The 25,153-nt window shown below is 36.1% G+C and overlaps 2 protein-coding genes and 1 long non-coding RNA gene across 4 annotated transcripts; all 3 read right to left on the bottom strand.

Annotated features, from left to right (window-relative positions):
* Positions 1-5,654: 5,654 nt before the first annotated feature.
* On the bottom strand, positions 5,655-6,403 carry LOC148977047 (uncharacterized). The gene is made up of 3 exons (XR_016145873.1): positions 6,150-6,403; positions 5,980-6,049; positions 5,655-5,677 (listed from the first exon to the last, which is right to left on the bottom strand). It is a non-coding gene; the product is annotated as an uncharacterized LOC148977047 (long non-coding RNA).
* Positions 6,404-13,836: 7,433 nt separating this feature from the next.
* sult2st3 (sulfotransferase family 2, cytosolic sulfotransferase 3) lies at positions 13,837-16,584 on the bottom strand. The gene is made up of 6 exons (XM_039650848.2): positions 16,336-16,584; positions 15,717-15,925; positions 15,025-15,151; positions 14,380-14,474; positions 14,119-14,299; positions 13,837-14,013 (listed from the first exon to the last, which is right to left on the bottom strand). The coding sequence occupies exons 1-6, from the start codon at positions 16,472-16,474 to the stop codon at positions 13,898-13,900; spliced, it is 867 nt and encodes a 288-aa protein (XP_039506782.2). The 5' UTR covers positions 16,475-16,584; the 3' UTR covers positions 13,837-13,897.
* A 1,396-nt stretch (positions 16,585-17,980) lies between these two features.
* Positions 17,981-24,756, bottom strand: tmem147 (transmembrane protein 147). Of its 2 annotated transcripts, none has more exons than XM_089117988.1 (8): positions 24,732-24,756; positions 23,224-23,324; positions 22,888-22,957; positions 22,744-22,809; positions 21,331-21,467; positions 21,076-21,160; positions 20,829-20,950; positions 17,981-18,383 (listed from the first exon to the last, which is right to left on the bottom strand). In XM_089117988.1, the coding sequence occupies exons 2-8, from the start codon at positions 23,298-23,300 to the stop codon at positions 18,263-18,265; spliced, it is 678 nt and encodes a 225-aa protein (XP_088974114.1). In that variant the 5' UTR covers positions 23,301-23,324; positions 24,732-24,756; the 3' UTR covers positions 17,981-18,262. The 2 variants fall into 2 exon arrangements, with proteins under 2 accessions (XP_088974114.1, XP_039506783.1); XM_039650849.2 differs by lacking the exon at positions 24,732-24,756 and adding an exon at positions 23,685-23,817.
* Positions 24,757-25,153: the final 397 nt, after the last annotated feature.

Consider the following 25,153-nt stretch of genomic DNA (forward strand, 5'->3'; position numbering starts at 1 on the left):
CTGAGGCACCTATTGTATTGGTTTTATTATTATTAGGCTATATAATAAGAAATCTCGGCCAAAGTTTGATCAATCGAAACGAAAATTACACTTCATCGGAAGCATGTTCTTAGGTTCCATGCCAAAGTTGGGAATAGCGCCACCTACGGGTCATGAGATATGCAAAATTGATTTTTTTGGCCAATAACTTAACAGTTTGTCAGAAAATCATAATATCTATGGATTCCTTGCATCATGCCGTGATGGGATGTACCACATGTCTGCCATTTTGAATTTTGTCATAATTTACTATATCTTTTAAACTATCTAAACTATATCTTTTAACTATTTAAACTATATCTTTTAAACTACTTCACCAAATTTGGTACGGATCATCATTAGCATGGCCAGAAGGTACCTGAGAAATTTGATCTCAGCCCAACCTAGTGTTCCAGAGAAATCATTGTTTTATGAAAAACGCTTAGTACTTTTGCTAACATTGCTTGATTTTTGTATTTATTTTATGTAATATATTCCTTGGCTTATGCCGATTTTAACGATATCTCAGAAGTTGTTTTTCGCATGGAAGTACTGTTACGATTTTTTTGCTATACTGGAAAAAAAAGTTATGACGTCGCAAATTTAACAAGGTCGACCCAGAGTTAGTTCAGAGTCTGTAACTTGTGAACATTGTCACAAAATCAAAAAATTTGTGTCTATCGATTCCTTGTGTCATGTAAAATCCAATCCGAGGATATCTATTTTGCCAAGATTGGATGTACCACGTCATAAGCAACATTAGCATTAAGCTAGCTTAGCATGCTAATCTGCTCAACATGCGTATGGAACTTTTTTGTGAACTCATTCTCACACTGAAACCTCTCCTCAGCAGGCTGGTGAACACGCATGAGTGATTAGCTCAGTGTTACACCACGGATCCCGATGCTTAGCGTCGTGGGTTCACCACTCAGTGTGACACAGGCCCTTCTTCACCCAGAATGGTTGTCAGTGGCAGCCCTATAAGTAGGAAAATTTGCACACGTAATGGTAATGAGTAGTAATCTGACCAATTTTGGATGATTTAATCAAACTTTTTAAATACAATATGCCCTGCATTTTCTTCAAAATTCTATTGAATTCATTGAAACTATTGCATTTCGGCAGCTTTGTAAATAAGTGTTGGCCAAGTTATGCAAAGTGATGACTGACAGGCACCTGACCCGAAGATTGTGGGTTTGAATTCCGTGTTGGTCAACTTTCCAAAATTGGGTGTAATTTCAGTTCCTTCATCATATTTAAAGCGTTGTCCTGTTGTTTATTCTTATTAAACATGACATGTGTTTCATTTATATACAAAATCTTGAGTTCATTCACTTTTTAACTACTGAACCTCAGCAGATGGCTGTCTATTGGTCTGCCTAGTGCTGAGTGAGATTAAACATCAAGTATCTGACCTAAAGAATATGCGTTTGATTCCTGTTTGTGTTTATTGCTTTGTCACTTACATCCAATAGCTGCAGTTCTACTTTCAACTTCTTGAGGAAATATCTGTAAAATTATTAAGCAAACCATAGTATATGAGTGCAAAGCAAATGCTGAGTAAAGCAAAGGGCTATAACTTTGAAGATTGTTTAATCAAATCCAATGAGTAGCAAGCATTAAACCATGTGAATTGTGTAATATTCAAAAGATTCCGAGTATAAAATAAACTATAGAAAAAGTTTGTCGAGACAAACTTTAAGTTGGCTTGTATGGACTTGTATTTTTTTTTTTTAAGAAAGAAAGCATAGTTTAGAAAGGAAGAAAGAAATATTAGTTAGAAAGAAAAAAAATTAGTTAGAAAGAAAAAAGATATTTAGAAAGAAAAAAGATTGATGGAAAGAAAAAAGATAGATAGTTAAAAGGAAAAGATAGATAGAAGAAATAAGAGTAAAGTAAAGCAGTATTTTTGTGTATTCCATTTTTTTTTTTTATTCTGTCATGTTCTGATTAAGTGTATAATAAAATATAAAAATCTAGTCTACTGGATGTCATGATATGACAGAATGAAATATCACCAATGGAATTATAAGATTGCGTAAGGACCAAACAAGTAGTGTTAAAACAAATCAACAATGAGATTCACAATGCGTTACACTGATGAAAGTCTTCATCCAAACACAGACACGTCATCCTAAAGGATGCGATGATTACAGTCACGTAGTAGTGTAATCAGCAGAAGAGATGTTTTATAAACAAACAAAAGGTTATTTTTGTCTACCAGAACAATTCATGTCAGTAGTTAGATTCACCTGCTCTGATAAATTGCTGAGCATGTTTGCGTGCAGAAAACAATAGCTGTTGTTTCTGCCCCATGGGATGCGCCCTCATATATATATCACAACAGAATCTTTTGCTGATTTGACTGACTTGACTAATTAATTGAACAAATTAATTAATACAAAACATAAAACTATTTTGTCTGAATAAAAAAATAAAAAATAAAAATTATTCTGTGAAATGCTGACAAAATTAAAGAGGCTTTATTAGTTTGTGTATATTAGCATTACAAAGGTCGTGGAATCATCCAGATTGATAATAGTAACCCTCCTTGAACAGGTAGAGGGAAAGTGATGGTGTACAAGGATAAACTGACTGATAAGAGAGTGACAAGTTTATTACCTATAAGCTCTGCTGTTCTTGTGGTTTGATGGGCTTTCAAGGCCAGAGCAATTTTCATATTATCAGAACGCTCTCTAAAGGTTGACATGAAATCTCCATTGATGTGAACAGGAACATGTCTACTTCTCTGTGTATATCTTCAATAAACACAGGGAGTTTTATAATGCTCCTCTGTGGGGCACGTCAGCTTTTTGGCAGTGTGAGTCCCATCTAAAGGGGTTTATCTGGTGGTAATGGTTTATTTAACTGGGAATAAAATAAAAACAACATCAATCACTGCACTCAAGCCTGCAGAAGCCATGATGCAAGACCTTATCTTCAAAGTCAAAGGTAGAGAAAATTGAATCCTTATCGTTCCAAATAAAAAGCCTCATCCCCCTGAGTGTGAACATCCTGCTGGGCCGTTTTGGGATCCAAAATAAAGTAGTTAAAATACAGATTGCTTCACAATGGAGATTTTGTGTGGAAGAATATAAGTGAATAACATAATTTCAGTCTGCTTTTCACAAGATGGTTATTATTAACTAAAAGTTCATGGGAAAAAAATGTCATTAAGCAACTTTGTCAAAACAATCCCCGTTCATCTGCAAACTTTGTTCACTTTGTAAAGAAACACTTTATGCGCTCATAGAATGAACACATAACATGCATGAGCATGATGTCATCTTTTCACATATACACAAAAGTTTTTGTAGTTGTTTTAGTCTAGTTCTTGTTTTGTCTAGGTGTATCCATGATGTGCACATAACATAACGGGAAGAAATTACACAAATGCAGTCTTACACATTTTATCAAAAACTTGCACTTTTTTTTTTTTGCTTTTTCTACTTTTTTGAAAAAGTTTGCTTTTTCAGGCCCCCAAAACGCTGTTTTCATGTAGATGAACGACCAAATTTCAAAAGAAGTTTTCAGTTTTTTTTAGTTGAAAATCGTGTAAAACGGCTCCTAAAACTAAAAAGTTTTTAGGCTACTTTTAACTTGATGTAGGCCAAGGCTACTAATATAACTAAAAAAAAAAAAAAAAAAAGTTAGACATATTTTAAGAGCTAATAAAAATGACAAAAATGCAGAACAAAATTATTAAAACTTTAGAATTAAAACAGAACATTAAATAAAAAAAGGAATTCAAAGTATTAATAAAATAATAACAAATAATACAAAAATGAAATAATTCCGTTTCAGAATATAGTGGAATATAGTGGAACGACATACAACGCTATCAAATATTATCCTTAAATTGTAATTTATGATTTGAAATATAGTGGATCAATATCCAAACTATCTAATATCGTTATATTGTAATATTATCCTTACGATTTGGAACCTAATGTATCGACACTCAAAATTTTCAAATATTATCCTTATATTGTAATATTCTCATTATGACTCATTACGACTTGGAATATTCATATCCGCCTCTGAGATCGACATACAAAACAATCAAATAAGCTTGTAGTGTAATGTCATGCTTATGACCGGAAATACAGTAAAACAACTTACAAAATATTATCCTTATATATTATCTTTAGGACTTGGAATATAGTGGTTTGACATACAAAAAGATCAAATATTATCCTTATATTGTAACACATTACCCTTATGATTTGGAATATGGTGGATCGACATACAAAACTATCAGAAATTTTCCTTTTATTGTACTTTTATCCTTATGATTTTGGAATATTTGATACAAAATATGTACAACTTTGACACATTCATCTCTGAATAGTAACAGAATACTGCCTTAATTGTAACATTGAAACAAGCATTTTCTGTAAAGCTGCTTTGAAACTATATGTATTGTGAAAAGCGCAATACAAATGAACTGAATTGATTTGAATATAGTGCACATGTCAAGTCATATTAACTACTTTTATGGAGCTTTTTTTTGCTCTTTTTGAAACTTTGAAACATTTTTGGCTGAACTATTCCTTTAAAACCCATTCCAAATACTCTCAGCAGCAACAAATGCAATCTCTCAGCCTCAATGTGATCTGATTTGCCACCAACTGCGAGATCTGTGCCACTCCTGTTCTCTCCGAGAGACCTCCACACTTCTGACCTTATCAGCAATGAGAGCAACTGGCAAGCACGGCTTCCCAGCACCTCTCTGCTTGATAGCAAGTCAATCAGAGGCAATGCATGGTCTCATGCAAAGGTCCTCTGGGCCTCTGGGAATGTAGTCCACCCATTTAGGAACTCATATCAGCGTGATAATCGGCCCCAATCATTTTCTTTCATTATGAGGGAGCATGTGCTTTCAAAGCTGGGCACTGGGAAATGAAAAGGAGTTGTTGGTTGTCTTTTTTTTCAACCCTTTTCTTGTGCATTTTAGGTCTTTATAACGTCTCTTCGATCAGAACAGGATCCAATTGAAGCTCGGAAGATCTGCAGTACACAATATAATACAATATATATTTATAAAGCACATTTAAAAACAACCAGTGCTGTACATAACAGAAAAAAAATTCTCTCAAGGATTGATCCCTGTGGGACTCCACAGTTTAGAGGTACACTAGAGGAGGACTGATGACCAACACGAACTCTAAAACATCCGTTGGTCAGATAAGAACAGAACCACTGTAAGACTACGCCACGAAAGTCCACAGATATATCCAGACGTCTCAACAGGACCTCATGGTCGACTAAGTCAAAAACAGCACTCAGATCTAATAAAATTAGAATCACTTTCTGTGAAAATATCACTTGAAACTCTTAAAATGGCAGATTCAGTACTGTGTAAAGCTGTAAAACCAGATTGAAATGTTCCATGGAGAGAATTTACAGCCAAGTATGATTGTAATTGAGTCAGTGCAACTCTAGATTAGAAATAGGACGGATTTAGAAAGAGAGGAAGGATTCAAATGATCTTTTTTTAAGAAATGGCGTCACCACAGCAACTTTAAAGGGTTAGTTCACCCAAAAATGAAAATTCTGTCAGTAATTACTCACCCCTTTAAGAATGTCAGGGAAGGAACCAGTAGATAACAGGCCAGCCAATTGTGTCCAATTGTGACAGCTATCCAGGAATAATATCCTGAGGACAGATAGTAGGTTTTAGGGGACCAACAGTTTTATTACATGAGTCAACACAATGGAACATCATGCATAGTATATACAGAGTTGGACAACTGAGATCTTAAAGTTGTGATCTTATCAATAAAAAACTTCCCAAAGTTGTCACAGAGAGCAGAGGCCTCTAAAATGAAAGCACAGAAGCATTTAAAACAGAGTTAATAGTGGAAAAGACAACTTGAGGTTCGTCCTTAGCGTTTGCCAAATCTCCAGAGTAAAGGAACTTCCCTTTTAAGACCCTCAAAACAATGAGCCCACACCCACCAGTTTAGGGATGCCACACGACGCCAGCTCCCAGACCAGCATCTGTTCCCGTCTTTGTCCTTCTCTCGGCCTAGCAAACAAACAATAGTTGCACAGACAATGGGGTGTTAGTCTGGAGCCAGAAGCGCAGTGCTGACATATAATAAAAAACACGCTAATAAGAGACGCACATGCACACACGCACGCAAGGCGCTCAGGTTATTGTCTGAGACAGCTTTGCTGGGCGTGAATGGATGCTTCAGGAAGAGCGGACAGATGTCAGGCAAACTCCTGCGATATCTGGACAGATCTGAACTCGTATTACACTTGCAGACATGCTGATTCCTCAAAGGTAGGTATAGGTGTCATAAAGGGATGGTATTGATTATATAATGGACTTCAAAGGGAACCAAACGGTTCAAGGTCCAAAAGACACTTTCAGCGCAAACCGTTCAAAGGGCTTTAAATGATTCCAGCCGATGAATAAGGGTCTTATCAAGCGAAACGATCGCTCATTTAATAAATAAATAACTAAGTTTAAGTTTTATAAGCTCAAATGGTCGCCTTGCTCTGTTCTGTGATGCGCGTTCGTGACTCTCCTGTTCGAACTCGTTCATCAAAATGAACAAATCTTTTTTCGAGTCATTTGGTTCATTCAACGAACGAAATGAACGAATTGGAACGACTCGGAAAAAGATTCGTTCATTTTGATGAACGAGTTCGAGTCACACAGAACAGAGCAATGCGACCATTTGAACTTATAAAACTAGAAATTTGTTATTTAAATGAGCGATCGTTTCGCTTGATAAGACCCTTATTCATCGTCTGGAATCGTTTAAACCCCTTTGAACAGTTTGCGATTTGCACTGAAAGCGTCTTTTGGACCTTGAACCGTTTGGTTCCCATTGAAGTCCATTATATGGAGAAAAATCCTAGAATGTTTTCATCAAAAACCTTAATTTCTTTTCGACTGAAGAAAGAAAAACATGGACATCTTGGATGACATGGGGGTGAGTAAATTATCAGCAAAAGTTTTTTTTTTTTTTTTTTAAAGTGAACTACTCCTTTAATGCAATTTACCTTTTTACAAATAAAATATCTGAGTTACTTTGTTTTGCTTTTTATTGACAGACAGCTTTTCTGAACTGTACCCATGTATTTAAATCCTTTTTACTTGTATCTTACATAACATTTTTACGTATGTTCATGTATTTATCTTTCTTTTTGACCGTGTGTGGTAATCTGATGATGTGTGAAATGTGATGTGTGACTCTACTGCAAACAAAATCAACCTTCGGGTATAAATAAAGTAACTTGAACTTGACCTCATGTTGAAAGAATAAGAATAAGTTAGGCTACTTTTGGGGGGAGTACTGCAATATTGTTACGCATCACTTTTAAAGTAACTTTCCCCAACACTGTTCCAGCTTTTTGCTGATTGCATGTCATCCACACAGCTTTTGTAAGAATAGTAAAGTACATTTTTTAGAATAAAGCTATTGTTCCTCTGACGTCAATGTCGCTGCAGCTCCTACAATACTGTATGAGCATTAGTGTGTACTAGTCAAAACAAAGGTGGAGTGTCCACACAGAGCATGTGATTTAATGTAAAGACTCAGGTGAAGATAATCATTCAGACAATAGCAGGAAGCCGACAGCATTTCAGCATCAGTAAATAAAACCACATGAATAAATACGAACAGGCCGAATGATTGCTGTAGAAGTGTAAATACAGAGCTAACAATAAGACGTGGCAGACCGGTTGTGATGTTGCTAATAATAGTTCAGCGCCTTTATTATTAATAGTGTGCTGGCAGAAATTTTATGCAATTCTTAGATGGAATACTTTCTGATGAGGAATGCCAAAAGTGCTTATGTCTCGGTTGCCAGTTCTTCGAAAAACAAAAACTCAACTGTGTGGATACTAGGGATGCACCGAATATTCGGCCGCCGAAAATTTTCGGCCGAAAATGGCCCAAAAGTGCATTTTCGGTTTTCGGCCGAAAGACTTTTATCACCGAAACAATACGGCCGAAATGTTGTGATGACGCAAACAGAAACCGCGACCTGCACGTGCTTGTCTAAAGCAACATGTCTGTGGTGTGGACGTATTTCAGTGTATCTGAACCCGCGATGAGACGGAAACCTTGTTTATCCACCTATATCTGCTCTAAACAATGCGCGCCGCCATGACGACGACTCCGGTTGCGAGAGGGTCAAGAGCGGTGCGCGCGCTGTCTGTGGAGACTCGCGCTACGGAGGCAGGCGAAAGTATAAACAAGGCAGCGCGAGTCTCCACAGACAGCGCGCACATCGCTCTTGACCCGCTAGCAACTGGAGTCGTCGTCATGGCGGCACGCATTGTTTAGAGCAGATATAGGTGGATGAAACAATTAAAAATTATAAATAAGACTCGCGCTGCGGAGGCAGGCGAAAGTAAACAAGGCAGCGCGCGTCTCCACAGACAGCGCGTGCACCGCTCCAAACGGTCGAGGCGTTTATACTTGACGCGCTCTCCGTTGTACTATTCCTTGAAACGATAGGGTCGTCAAGTAACTGTCCCCTAACCATCAGGAATCGGTGAGAATAAGACAGATAAATACATGACAATGTTTATTTTTTAGTATTCCACCACCAATACAAAAATAATCATGTAAAACCCAGTAAACCCTGAGATTATTACTTGTGACATTACAAAAAATAATGTATATGGGAACATGTATGTATAGAACTAAATTAATGCTCTCTGGAATATTTTCTACATTCACTAAACATGTTTCATTAAGTTTAATGTACATTTGTATTAAACATGGACCATTGTTCATTTAAAAAGGCTTTTTATGCTATTGTATGCTAAATTTTTAAAATGTAACTAATTTAGATGTGCAAACTGGGTGCTGGTGTGATGAGAAGTTTGCGCTTGGCTTTGTTTTTGAGAAAACATTTCATTTTAAAACCTTTCTGCAGGCCAGTAGATTATTATTTAGTGTACACATGAGTGGGGTCAAGTTAAACATTTTAGTTTGAATTTTATTTTATACTGTGCATTGTGCTAAATAAATATTTGCATAATTTGTAATTGATTTATTCTTTGAAAATGTTATATTAATTTATACAATTGCAATGCCTTGATTTTAGTAAAGTTTGTACACAGTCATAGCCATAATGCAATGATACTAATAATTGGCATAATTTGTTTCGGTTTTCGGTTTTCGGCCATGGTTTCCTCTTTTTCGGTTTTCGGTTTCGGCCAAGAATTTTCATTTCGGTGCATCCCTAGTGGATACCCGTTATTTTATCTTTTTACTATAAAAAGTATGATTTTGTTGGTTTTATTGGCAATTTATATATATATATATATCGGGCTTTTTCAGTTATATGATGAACATGAGGTCATCCAAAAAAAAAGTAATCTCACTACATTACTTTAATAATATAACAATGGATTTTTGCAATTTTTACAATTTTTACTTAGTCATTTGTAGTACAATACACTTTTAAAATTAATCTCCCATAAACATAATAGACCTGTAGAGGGAAAATATCAAACTGTGTCTTTCCCACATCGATTTTGGTAAGTTAAGGGAATCTAATTTGTTCACATTAGAAAACATCTTTAAACAATATTTAGAGGCAGATTTCAATCATGATAGATAGATGGATGGATGATGAGAGAGACGCATGAATGAGCAGCCAACGTGGGATCCCAGTGATGTTGTGTCAATCCAAAAGAGCAAGGGCCCATGGCATGAAGTAAATCATGAAGTATCTCCAAGCTCCAAGGTATGCATGGTAGATTAAACCCTTTGATGCATGATGGGAAAGACCTTTGACCCTTAATTATGTGACTGCTCTCTTTATAAATTGGCTGTATCCCAAAATTGCGTACTTACTTTGTAGGCAAAAAAAACATTGCTATCCCATGGGATCACAGAAGAGGATTTATAAAAGGCACTGAAGTGGCAACTGACGCCCATGACAGTGACAACATGACGAATGCAGTACGTCCGGATTTCATTTAAACTACACTTAACTTAGTTTTTAAGCTCTTGCAAACAAAAAATCATTCAAATTTGTCTGATGAAAATTGTGATGCACCTTAGGAATATTTTCCATCATCTTCTGTTGCAGTGAACAGAACTGCATTCTCTCGAAATTAGGGGTGTAACGATACCCTCATGTCACGATTAGATACGATACTAAACGCCCAATACAATATTATTGCGATTCTCAAAGCATATGATAAAAGGTTATTTTGTGGGTGTAAATCAATAGACTTGGACTTGGTGCTGGTGACCCAATTCACAGGACATTAGATATAATTATTTTAGAATAATATGCTTGCACTCTGTCACTGACTTTCTATATTTAAAATAATGTAGGCCACTTTTTACTGGTAACATCAGACATTTTTTTTATTATTTGTGCATGCATCAAAGGGTTAAAGTTGAACCAAAACAATCTTTTTTTAGGCTTAATAAACCTACAAAAACTTTTTTTTAATATATATATATATTTGTAAAATAATAATAACAACAAAGACATGCTGCAGTTGTAAATTTTAAAACAAAGCACAGCGAGATTGAGTGTTATTTCAGGGTTGTTGTTTTTTATGTGTTGTTATCTGGGTCAGCATGTGTCATAGTGCTGTATTTCCTAATAAAGCCATTTAAGTTAATTTTTCTTTGCTATTCTGAGATCTTTCTGTCAGGACACGTGGGTGGTCTTTTGGAGAAACCAATACATTGCATTGTGGGTATTTAATTGGGTCTTGTTTTTTCCATCATGCTTTTCCTTTAAATAAATAATGTGAGTCCACAGTACCAGCAGAGGACTTTCACCAGGTCACAGTCACAGGTATTTGCCAGCTGTACAGTAAGCCATTTTTATGGTGGGCCAGTAGTAGTGCGCAACACAAAGAAATTTAAAACGCAAACATAAGTTCACAACACAACGAAATTAATCCACAACACAACGGAAATGCACCCGACCACTGGCTCTCGGAGCACGATGAAGTTTCCATGCCACTGTTCAGTGAATTCAGATTGACTTCTGGGAAAGGCAAACACATCACAGGCCTCCTCGTGATCAATAGCCAGTCCTCTCAGTGACAGCGCGGTAAAGGTCATGCTTATTAAGTTAAGGAAATATTCTCAACAAACAACTCTGCACATTTCATGAGGTTATACGTATATGTCCTCTGTTCAAATGTTCCAGTTATCTAACTTTATTTCAGCTGTTATTTAGCTATAGACTTTCAGTGGGTCCATCCATCCATCTATCTCATCAGCCATCCATTTAACTCATCATTCATCAATCTAACTTATCATCCATCCATCTCATCATCCAACCCTCACCCATCCATCTATCTCACAAACATGAATAGATAATATAAATAGACAAATATCAATTGCACGCACTCATAAAATTCTTTAAAAATTAAGCTTTAAATAATATAATAATAATAATTATAACAAGTGTGTTTTAAAAATGATGAACTGGACAACATAGAAGAAAATGTACAAGCAGCTACAATAGAGTTTGGATTTGTGTCTCTTTTTATATTAATATAATTTCCATTCTTAATATAATTTCCGTTTGTGACAGTTTTGATGACTTCACTCTTATTCTTACATGTGGGAAATCACAATAAATAAATTATAATGGGTAAAAAAATAAATAAATAAAACAAGTCTGGATCTAAATGTTCAAAAGGAAACTGTTTCAACTAAATCTTCAGGATGAGAATGAGAACAGCATGACAGAATCAAAGGAAATAAATTCCTTTGCATTTAAATGTGCACTGCCAGTTTATGTCAGACTGCCCTGCCTTTCTTCATCTCTCTAAATCCCTGGAGTGTCGACACTAGTCCAAATAAAAGCTGACCCTTTGTTCTTGAAAGAGTCTGTCATCCACACCCATGGACACCCACCATGCCATGTTCGGCTTTCCAGGGACAATCTGAGAGGAGACACTTTGATATCCGTCTGTTCCAGTGTCCATCCTGTCCTGATGATGTCAGCTGATCTTTTATCTGTGTCTGATGCACATGCGCACCGCAGCGGCCGTCAATACGCCAGCTGTCTAGCTAGACAATACGTGAGGATATATGATTCCGCTGTCCAATCAGGAAGCAACAATGCCATCGTGCTTGCCTATATGCCTGAAAAAATGCCCTCGACACGCCTGGACGATGCCTATGCTCACACGTGTGTCCCGCCCAAAGTGCCCCAATTACAGGAAATCACAGGAAGTTCATTAGCGTTATCGGTAAAGAGGGAGTCTGCAGCGGACCCCAGTGTAGTCACGTAGGCTACGGCACAGGCCCTGGGGTGAAATGCCCTCAGAGGAGAAGAAATACGCTTTAGCGGTTTCACATCATACACTAGTCAGCACGTACATTCACATATGTTGATGACAGTTTACGTGCAGCGAATCTGACAACTAATCACAGTACGTCACAAGCTTCATTTGAATATTCTGGAACTGAATTAAATGAGGCCATTCCTTTGAATGTGTATTCTGGCACAAAGCAGCTCAATCTCTGGTGGTGGTGGTGATTGAACAATAAAGGAATAAGTCAGGTGGAAATAAAATGAAAACTGTGGTAAACAGGGCCTTGAGTGGTTGCCATTACGCTGAAAAATAGCCTCGATTTTCTTTCCGTTTAATTTCACCGCTGTCCAAGAGGAACACACAAAAGATAACTTGTTTTTTTTCCTGTCATATAGGTAAATATTTAAAGGATTAGTTCACTTCAAAATGAAAATTATGTCATCATTTACTCACCCTCAAGTTGTTTCTAACCTGTATGCATTTCTTTTTTCTGTTAAATACAAAATAATATATTAAAGGTATATGCAGGATTTTTGCAGTAAAATATCCAAAAACCACTAGGACAATGTTATATATTTTGTTTAGTTGATTACTTACAATATCCCAAATGTTTTCAACTATCTGTAAATCGTGAGAAAATTGCGATTTCCAAGACAAACGGGGCGAGGAGTCGCCAGTCAATGACGTCATATCCGCGTTACCCCCAGTTTCCGCGAGGTTTGACCTCGTACAGTGCATTTATATTTATAATGTTGGAAAACATTTCTATTCCAAATAACTGCTGTTCTTTTTAAGTTTTTAATCAAATAATCCAGAACACACACACACACACACACACACACACACACACATATATATATATATATATATATATATATATACACAGCACAATTGTTTTCAAAATTGATAATAATAATATAATAATATAATAATAATAAGTAGTACTTCAGTAAATCAGCATATTAGAATGATTTCTGACACATGTGACACTGAACACTGGAGTATGATGCTGAAAATTCAGCTTTGCATCACAGCAATAAATTACATTAAAAAAGAGATTCAGAACAGAAAACAGTTATTTTAAATTGTAAGTTTTTCCCCAAACATTACTGCTTTTGCTGTATTTTGGCTCAAATAACTGCAGCCTTGGTTAGCAGAAGAGACTTTTTTTTAAAAAAATCTTCCAATTAAAAACTTTTTAATGGTAGTGTATATACTTTTTAATTGTGAATAATTATATGAAGTTATAATAATTATATGATAATAAATAATATAATTATATGCTTGCAACATCACCCAGTGACACAAAGCAATGCAAACAGATGTCAGGATGTTGCATCCTCGCCGCCGTTATGTTGTAAAAACCAACACTGGTTAAACTGTCTCAGTCTTTACCATCTTATCATCTTAAGCAATCCCAACAGATCTTCAGGACACCAGAGGACATTGCTGCAATGACGCTTTCACGCTGTGCTGCCTGATGAGGAATGAAACTTTAAACTCGAATAAACAACATAGAAATCAACTCCAATAAACGATCACACATTGCAACTATGACTGTTTATTTTGATGTGCACTAAGACACTATTACAAGAGATTCGCTCATTTCTCATCCCATGGGAATCTGATATTACTTCCTTTCATTTCCTCCTGAATTACAGCTGTGAATTTGGCATCAAGTTCAGGGCTGAAGTGATTCTTCCAGTCTCCAGCGATACCTTTAAATAAACAGAAAGCTTTCAGTCAAAAACATAAATGGGATGACCCAACCGAGCATGTGTGTTTATTATTAATAACTGTACATCTTTCAAATGTGCTTGTACCTTTTCTGAGGAAGTTTGACTTCTTCTTGTCCAAAACGACATCTGGCACCAGAGAGTAGTTTGACATGTTGTTTGTTTTCATATTTTTGAAAGTGCCATTATTGACCACACGATCCAGAGCGTCTGCGCTGAGCCCCCGACCGAGAAACTTTAAAATCCGCTCCACGACTTCACGGAGGTCCTTTAATTGCAAAAGCAAAGATCTGCGAGTTACTCATTCTCTCTGATACCTGAAGGAGTAACACTTTCCCTTCACTTTACCTGAAACATTTCTTCATAGGTGATGTACAGAATTCTGTCCCCGAGCTCAGGGTTTCGCCAACTTTTCACATGGTCAGTCCACTTCCCGAAAAGAACTGTGCAAACAATTGGAAATCAATTATTTGATATTTATATATAATCAATTATTCAATATTTATAACAAACTTCATTCATTCATACTCTCTGATGTATGATTACTGTAAAATACAGAAATAAATTAGTGATTCAATAGTGATTTTAAAGCAGGTAAATAAAACAAGGCACCATCAATATATCAAAACACACCAATGTTCAAGAACTAGTCAATCAACTGTTTTCAACATTGAAATAATAATCAGAAATGTTTCTTGTGCACATGAGCATATTAGAATGATTATTTCTGAAGGATCACGTGTGTCACATGAAGACTGGAGTAATGATGCTGAAAGTTCAGATTTGCATCACAGGCATACATTACATTTTTAAATAGATTAAAATAGAAATAGTAATAATATTTCACAATATTACTGTTTTACTGTGTTTAATGAAATAAATGCAGAACTGGTGAGAGACTTCTTCATTTGAGACTGCTTTCAAAAACATTCTCAAACTTTTGAATGTACATTTTTTGACACTCTTGACAGACTGTATATTTGAATCCCTCACCTTTTCCTGACAGGAATTTGTCTGTGAACTCTTCAAATGTTCCAGGGTCTTCAAGGAAAGTTGCCATTTTATGAAAGTGGAAAGATGAGACTAGAACATCTTTAGGATTCCGAGCAACGTAGATCACCTGAAGAGGAAAGAAAAGATATCATGATTAAACACATGCAACTGATTGACTGGCCGGACAGGTTTCTGGATGTGAAATCCCCCAAAACATACATTGCACGAAAATGCAATGATATTGCCACTGATTCCTTATGATGCCATAATGTACTGAGAATGCAACTACAGGCAAGGTCATTTTGCGTCATAACGCACACAATTGCTCTAAACGATAAGAACATCATACTCTGTGATAATAATAGATTTGATAATAGGTTTAACTGTTGTGTTACTCATTTCAAATCAAAATTATGGGGATTGTTTAGGTTTATACGCTCAGTTTAAGGTCTGATTATCATTTTTAATTTACACTAAATGTGGCAACAATGCACATTATAGCAGAGAAATAATATATGATATATGATTTAAACACTATATTGTGGTGAGCAGTGTAGTGATCATCCTTGGCGAATGTTTTTTAATCTCAAAATTCACATGGTCACAAAAACAAACAAAAAGAATAGCATTATCAGAAAGCAACATGTAAAAAATTTATATAGTGGCTGTCTTGCTTGCAGGGTTTTCTATACCTTGGCCTTGGAGTTGAAAAAGGAGGAAGGCATCAAATGATAAGGCATGTGAGAGACGATGGCTCTCGGGGAAGGGAATTTATCGAGGACCAGTGGAGCTTGGTTTTCCTCCAGCCATGGAACCCTCTCCCAGTTGGGGATGGTTTGCACTGAGGTCAGGTCTCCTCCATTCAGGAGTGGGGGAAGAATTTCCTGCATCCATGTGGTACCTGCAAATAACAGGCAGGGGTTAATGAGGATGCACTGATCGTCTTGCATTTGCATTTGCTTCAGGAAACGTAGTATAATCAACATTTCATCATGCATTAATGCTGAATTTCTCATAATATCTCACCATAACATTTGCACAAGAGAACGCATTAGCCTGAGATTCAATATTTGAATCTTAATGTCAATAATAGAGTTAGTGGAGTGATTTGCAGTCTGAGGAGGATCAGAATGCAGACAGTGTCATCCATTGCATTCAAAGGAAACATTCAAGGAATCCAACTCATGATTGTTCTTTGTGGTTTCTGCATCGTTTAACTGTTGCACAATTTCAAGACGTTGATTTGTTTAGCAAACCGTGCAAGTAGATTAAGACGTGTTGCTGAATGCATAGGAAATAAGTTGCACTTACCAGATTTTGGATAGGTTACAGCAAAGATATCGTCATCTCTAACTTGAAAATTCTGGAGGTAGTTGAGACTTTCATCTGTGTGAGCAATCGTAGGCAGCATGAGACCATGGTAAAGCCGATACAAATCGCTGTCCGCCATCCTCAGCTGACCGGACTTTGGAAAACAAGGAAGTTTTGTTCACCTTGCTCTCTGTGAATTTAAATTCACTTGAAGGGAGGAGAGAGAGTGAACGAGAGAGTGAGTGAGAGAGAGAGAGAGAGAGAGAGAGAGAGAGAGAGAGAGAGAGAGAGAGAGAGTTTGACGGTGAGAGCATTCATTAACTCAACAGGGAGCTGTATATTTTGCTGCTGACATTCACAGGAGAGTTTGGGGGAAAGGTTACTTGAGTCCAAGTACACCTACAAAGGAGGATTTTATGTGCACAAAACTGAAAGGAAAAAAGATAGCTGCAAAGTTTTGAATACGGAAAGAAAGAACAAGCAAGCAAACAAACCATGGTGCATGCAATCAAATCGTTATATACTGTAGTAATATATACTTTATGATTACTATGCATAGATATTTGAGTGATAGGCTACTTCAGGTAAATACATCGAGTTTTAAAAAAATATTATAAAACGAGATTTTATAATAAATAAGACGTTTTTTAATGAAGGAGAAAGTACAAAATGTTAGAAAAGGGTAAGAAAGAAAATTTTAGAAATAAAGTAGAAAAAAAATGAAAGAGTCCAAAAGGAAAAACATTTAAAAGAAAACAGTAGCCTATGTCACAAAACGTCGAAGGAAAGGGTTTGAAGGACGAAAACTTTAAAAAGCCAGTTCAATAAAAACATTGTTTGAAAGAAAGATCATAAGAAGGTTTGCAAGTAAGCTGAAAAACCTGCCCTGCTAGAAGAAAACTCGAGAGAGTTTGATTGTTTATCAGCAGCATTGAGTCTGCAGTCTGATAAAGAGTCTCTACTGTACTGGTAATGTAATACATGTGAGAGAGTGACCCGTAACCCAAGAGTGAAACCGATTCAAAATTCAATTCTTTCCACAAATCGTGCTCAGGTGTGTTAATGGAGAATAACAACACTGCTCCTGGATTTTAAATCGACAGAACTGGTTTGTTAGTACATGTTTGTTATTGTTGCAGGTAGACTGGGTTGTCAGATAGTCGATAAGAAGGCTCCGCCCAACTATAGGGGAAAACAAGTTCAAGTTACATAAGAAACTTTCCATGAGGACAAAATGAAGAGAATGAACAGGTTTAAATCCACTTGATTGTGTGCATCCACTATAAAAATAGATTTTATAACTGAATGTGTAATTATGGTAAATAAATATAGCAGACTAGTATTTACAATCCTATTATGCAACAACCTAAAGTGCACTACTGGTCAAGAAGTCAGTTCTATCTATGGCTATGAACATCATCAGTAGTTTTCAGCAGAGATGCATCAAAAACTGTGTTTAAAAGCCACTCCCTGTTCATTACGATTTGGATTTCTTTTCTTACGATTCATCAAAACCCATAGTTAAACCCAATGTATAACATATTTAGTTATTTATCAATGCTGGGTTTGGTATGCTCAGAGAATATTTCATACTTTCTTCATATTTTCTGATAACTAAATTCAATCATACAAAAACTGCAAAGGATTTTTGTCCCATCTGGTCTTTATTTATAAATTAGTTCATGATTAAGAAGGTAAGTTTCACCATGAGAGGTTTCTTTCCCAAAATCGTCCAAGCATTCCTTCATATTGAACGCATGTGTTTATTTAGTTAATTGAGTTATGTAAAAACATGATCACTAATAAAAGTTATACCATCACAGTCTCATTGAGGCAGATACAAAAAGTTCAATGTAGGAATGTGGAGTTGCTCTTTAAATACTTGAAATGCCCCGTGTGTAGTGGCACTGTACAGTACACCGAGAGATTAGTTGCTGTGAACGAGCGTGACGAACAGGAAGAGTGAACAGAGGGAGATGGCACCGGTGAGCAAGGCCTTCACGAGGAGAGCCGTCCAGCTGCCCAGGAGGAAGACATGTACGAACAGCCTGGAGGAGAGACACAAATGTGGAAATAAACAGCCGTGGTCTAAAACCTCACAACAAGATTTACTGCGATTTTTTTTAGAATCAAGAAGTGTCCCTATTATGCCATTTTTAAAGTTCATCATGTTGTTTTGGAGGTCTTCTACAACAAACACTTACATTTACTCAAAATATATGTTGCAAATCACCTCTTTTCTCACAGTGTCTGGAACAGTTTCAAAAAAGGATTCAGACTCTTTAAACCCTTCCTTTAGGAGAGCCTACTCTGCTCTGATTGGTCAGTCTGTTGTGAACGGTCTAGTGTTTACAGCCCATGTTAAAAAAATTAAACACCCATTATCTGAATTTCAGCTCTGAAGTCTTCCTCAGTACTTGATACACAGTGATACAAACAGTAACAATGGTGCGATATCAATTTGAGCCCAAGTCTTCACTTTTTTTTTTGAAGTGCATGTAAAGTGGATTTGCTTTCTCAGCACAGAAAACAACATTTCGACAACATGAACCAAACTCTTCCAGTCTCAGATACAACTACAAAGTTTGAGGACGGGTCAAAGTAGACGTTGTTTGCAAGCAGTGTCGTTTAAACCAAACGGTTCAAGCTCCAAATGAGAGTTTCAGTGCAGCTTCAAAGGGCTTTAAACGACACCAGACGATGAATAAGGGTCTTATAGGACCCTTCGAGTCATGACTCGAAAAAAGATTTGTTCATTTTGATGAACGAGTTCGAACAGGAGAGTCACGAACGCTCATCACAGAACAGTGCAGGGCGAGCATTTGTGCTTATAAAACTTAAACGTTTTTATTTATTTTTTTAAATGAGCGATTTTTTCGCTAGATAAGACCCTTATTCATCGCCTGGTGTCATTTAAAGACCTTTGAAGCGCCACTGAAACTCTCATTTGGACCTTGAACCGTTTGGTTCCCACTGAAGTCCATTATATGGAGAAAATCCTGGAATGTTTTCATCAAAAACCTTAATTTCTTTTCGACTGAAGAAAGAAAGACATGGACATCTTGGATGACATGGGGGTGAGTAAATTATCAGCAAAAGTTTATTTTAAAAGTGAACTACTCCTTTAATTACAATAATACAGCATACTATTGTTTTGCTCTGTAATGTGCTTGGTTTAAGACACTGTTTTTAGAAAATAGTAGTACATGCCATACTGTGCAGTATTCAGCAAGTAGTAAGCTGGTATTTAATTCCAAACAGCCATAACTAAAGCGAATTAAATCAAAATTAAGGCAACAGTGCCACCTGGAGGAAGAACAAACAAGTGCAACTAATATAAATAAGCACCTTTTCAGATAAATTAACATCAAAGACATAAAATCAAATTGACTCAGCTTTAATCTTTGTAGATTAATGTAGGTTTTAAATAGTGATTTGCAAGACTAGCTGATTATTTATTTTGGCAGATTAATGTTTTGCTCAATATATTTACGAAAGCTATACTTAAATTACAGTCATGTTAATGTTACATTTTAAAATTTATATATAATTTAGTTTGAAATGATTATATCTGGAGCGGGAAAAAAAATCATTTCATTTTACCTCAGATTTTGCACGCGTTCGTTTGCGCAAATCCCTAGTTTTAAAAATAGATTGACTTATAGAGAAATGCTGTCCAACAGTGAATATTACTGAGAATCACTTTAGAATCACCAAAAATGGATATTATAACTGATATTGTGAATCTGTATAGTTTGGAACAATTCATTAAGAAATTAAACATTGTAAAATTCGAATGTACAGTATGTAGAAAACCCTGCTGTGATCTGATTGGTTGATTGAGTCCTGATAAGATCATCTGATGTCACTTACTAATCATGCTTCAGTCTCAGTTTGTTTGTATGAATGTAAGAAAATTGTTGTGTGGTTGACTATGCAAGTTCCTTTCTTCTGGTTTGTTTAGTTTAGTTAAAGGAATTGTGTTATGTTATATTGAATTCTGGTTATGTACATTTTCTCTTTGGTGTTATACATTTTGATTCGTTACAAGCTGATTTCACATGTATGGTTTTGATGTGCAAATGTGTGTAATCTATTAATAGTTCTATGTTGTTTATGGGTTTAGGAACCAACAATTACCACCTAAGAAATGTTTACTCCTACATGTGAAGCAAAATAAAATGGGATGACTGAATGTGTTTTAATGGACCCACCGTTCCAGTAGCAACAGCTAAATCAGCCTAAAATTCCTGATAGTATGAACAACTATTTAGCACTTTTATAATCTGCCAGAGTAAAAAAAGCACACTCATTCATTTTGGTTCAAAACTAATATTATCGACTTAAAATATTTATCTAAACCCTGTTTACTAGAAACTTGCCACTCAGTACAAACTAAGGAGTACTGATGAAATGATGATTTATGACAGCTCTGTTATAATACCTCAGTTTAAAAACTGTGCCAAAAATAAATGTATGACTGTGATACTCACTCCATTAGAAATCCCTTATAAACACACAATCCCAGCAGGACGGTGACAGGGAGACGGAAGCTTTTGGGAAGGTCGTATCGAGTGAACATCCATACTACCGCCGCCATGGCAATATAATGTACCTGATGTGATTAAAACGAATAAGATAAAGTAACATGAGCGAGTAACACTGATCACTGATTAAATCACATTTAATGTTACAATATTAAAGAAAAATAAAAAGAAGTGTGATGCAAGCACATCTTACCAGACTGATGTTTGAATCAAAGCTCATCTGGATGTATTTCCAGTCAAACTCAATGCCACGAGCTCCCACCCATAACGGTATACATCTGTTCAGAACAGCCAGACAAAACAGTTTTTTACAGTACTGTGGTCATTTCTTGGGACTACAAGCTCATGTATTAGAACTAAACATTACAACTAAAACATATACATTCATTTCTATTGGTTTGTGCAGGTGAAAAATCAGTCAAGATCTCTGTCAGGGTGATCTGAATACCTTGACATGATGAGCTCCGCTGTGGCCCAGCCCATAGCGGCCACCATGATCTTATACTCGCCCTTCCCAGCATTCTTAGACATAACCAGATGAAGACCTAGAAGATCGGCCATGTCCACTGTGGCCTTCATGAACTCCTGGGGTTAACAGGACAAAATGAATGGAGTTAAACAAGTCTGATGACTATATGATAAACATGGATTATTTGTACTGTCAGGAGGGCTGAAACAACAACAAAACAACGCAAATTGAGAAAGCATAAGCCTTAAAGCAGAGGTCTTCAACACTGTTCCTGGAGACGCCACTGTCCTTCAAGGTTTATTTCCAACCTGCTTCAGCACACCTACATGTAATTTTCAAGCCGTCCCGAAAAGCTTGATTTGGTAGTTCAGGATTTTTTTTTTGATCAGGGTTTTTGAGTGGGTCCCAAGGAGAAGGGTTGGAGACCTCTGCCTTACAGGGATAGTTCACCCAAAAATAAACATTTTCTCATTTACTCAACCTCAATAGCTGTTTCCATCCAAAGGCGCAAACTTAACCTGTGTGCAAAATTGGCATATTGCACACAAAAAAAAATCATGAATAAAGCAAAGCACCTTTGCCATTGAATGGTTGCCAATCGGATGACACTTAAAAAAAAAAAAAAACCCACACACACCGATTGTGACGGTAATCCATTTGACCCCGGTGAATGAATCATATGCTTGTGAAGCGAAAGAATGTGTGAGAAAAAAACTACTATTATTTTTTAACTATAAATCATTGCTTCCGGTCTACTCATACGAGTGTTGGTAACTTCTCGCTCGTACTTCACGTCACAAAATCCCTCTCATGAACACTCATATGACAGTAGACATGAAGCAAAAAGTTAAAAATATGAGTAATTTTCTTGCACACACCTATCGTTTCATAACGTTGATTTACCCACTAGGGTCATATCAATTACTGTCACTATCGCTGTGTGTGGTTTTTCAAGAGTCAACTAAACGGCAGCCATTCATTGTCATTATATGAACTGACAGAGACAGATTATTTTCTTTAAAAAAAATCTTCTTTTGTGTTGATCATTTTGAGTAAGTCATATGCATCAGAATGGCATGAGAGTGAGTAAATGATACAATTATATATATATATATATATATATATATATATATATATATATATATATATATATATATATTTTTTTTTTTTTTCATTATACATTTTTCTACAGACAATTATTAGTATAAACAGAGGGCTTTGAATTGAAAAATCCTAAATTATAGAGATAGTTTTATATAAAACTATCTCTATAATTTAGGATTTTTCAATTCAAAGCCCTCTGTTTATACTAATAATTGTCTGTAGAAAAATGTATAATGAAAATCTTCAAAATGAATGAAGAGTGGGAAATTCAGTTGAGAGACAGCTTACCCCAACAAAATCATACACACCAGCTCCTCCCTCCCAGGTGGGGAAAAATGTGGCAAGAAACATCATCTGAAAGCGATATCACAGATTTACAGATGACATTCTCTTTTACGAAACATCTTTGTGAGGACCAATAGACTCAATCACCTTGCAAAGCTGCACAAAGAGGTATGTAGCACCTGCTTGGACACATCTCCAAAACGCATTATATTCCGATCTGACAAAAAATGATGAAGAATCACAATGTTACATTTGCAAAAGTGTTAAAGGAACAAGGAAGTCTCATATTAAACACATTCGTTTGACATTTGGCACATGACATAAGAAGATTACACTGAACACTTACTTCAGCACATAAAACAAACATCACATCTTAAATAATACACAATGTAGCACCAATATTGAGGCGATGATTTTTAAACAATTCCATCAACATATATATTTTACTCCAAATACGAAAAGAAAACCTGTTTAAATACTTACAATCCACTACATTTGTAAGTAATGAAATATGGAAAATAGGCCAAGGAAAAACAGTTTCCGAAATGAAAGAGCGTCATGGTAGAGATGTTCCTCCTCAGATCCTGTTAATGTAGAAAAATCAGCAGATTTATTCCAAATCAGGACTAAATAAACGTTTATGAAATGTTTTAATGAGGCGCATATTCCTGGTATGACAAGTTTATAATTGTATCTACACAAATTAAATAATATATATATAAAGTTATAGATATATTACATCGATTATTATGTTGATATTAAGTAGTGAATTAAAACGTCAACATGTTAAAGCTCCACATCTACTACATCGTCGTCAGACAGCGTGCTCATATCTTGAGAAAATACTCGATACATAAGTAAAGCTTTTTATAAACGTATTTGTTTCTAGGACCAATTTAATAATTCTGCAAATAATCAGTTAAAAGATTATTATATTTTCTTACCAACAAAATCGCAATTTTAGAATGACAGGCGCAGGTCAAATAATCCCCCTGTGCATCGCTGTTAAATGTCCGAGCGGATGCGATCTCTATCTTACTGTAGTTCCGCTACTGATTCTACAGAAAATTAAACAAAATAGCAACTAGCGTGACACGGAACTATTAAAATGGCTTGGTTTCATTCTTCAATATCCTCCTGGGACCCAGGAATAGACATTTGTCCACTGTAGTGGACATTATATTTTAGTGAATTTCTCTGACTGACACACACGATACATGTCACAGTTTAAAGTGTATATCCTGTAACACACTTTCGAGAGAGTCAAAATGTATTGGAGGTTTCACCAAAACCAAATATTCGTAAAGCTTGATGAAGCAGTGTTTCGAAATCGCCCATCACTTCAAGAACTCGAACAGTGTTCATTCAGACAGAGACATACATTTATGCGCGTTCTTCAGATCATGAAACAATCTCGTTCACAAGAAGAGAAAAAGGACGGGATATATGACTGAACACCGATGACTTGATTCCACAAAATCAGCTATTTTTTGTGGAGGAGTAAACGGGATCGCGTTAGAGTCTACCTATTTAATTCTACACTTCTATCGGCTTTAGGTTTTATTTCATACCCCATGTTGTTTAGTTAGATTTGTAGTCTACAGATTCACCTCTCTGAGGAGTCGTGCACGCGCCCCCTGGAGGCTATCACAGAAAACAATTATGGCGTTTTTATTTTTAAAAAGTGTTTTATGCTTTATATAATATTTATCAGTTTTTAAGGCTCATAGTATGATATGTATGATAGTAGTGAAAATATGGACCTCATAATCGAGGACACCACTTTTATTTTGAACCCCAAGCTGAGTACAAATATGCAATTTGCCGCAGTTGCTATGGCAAAATTACGGTGGCCGAGAGAGCTCACCGCGCTGCAACCTGATGAAGACGATTGCAAATTCAAAAAAACGTGTGCAACTATAAAAACGCATTCAAATACAAAAATACATCCGCAAATTAAGAAAAACATCTTCATCAGTTCCACAACACACCTGTGCTCCAAGTACTCACAACACAACCAAATACAGAAACGCGCTGCAAACGTTCACAACACCACCAAATACAGAAACGCGCTGCAATTAACACGGTCCACAAGTGACGGACCTGACTGCCTACTCCCTTCAAAGGGCAGACGGCAAAGCTCTTCAATGACTCTAGTGTGTCATTTATGTAGCCGTTTGGCACTTGATGAAGGGAGCAACAACAGATAACGTAACAACGCAGCACTTTGTCCTGACGACAGAAATATAATGATTAACATAACGGTTGCAAATAAATTATTCATTTTTTATTTTTACTTTATAAAAATCTGTTAAAATATCCGTTTTATATATCTGTATGTCAGTGCCATACATTACCTAACATTTTTAGGAAACTCTTATAAAAATTTAAACATAAAATTAAACTATTTGTA

Source organism: Pimephales promelas, chromosome 12, assembly GCF_988280905.1.
Source record: "Pimephales promelas chromosome 12, fPimPro1.hap1.1, whole genome shotgun sequence".
NCBI classification, from domain to species: domain Eukaryota; kingdom Metazoa; phylum Chordata; class Actinopteri; order Cypriniformes; family Leuciscidae; genus Pimephales; species Pimephales promelas.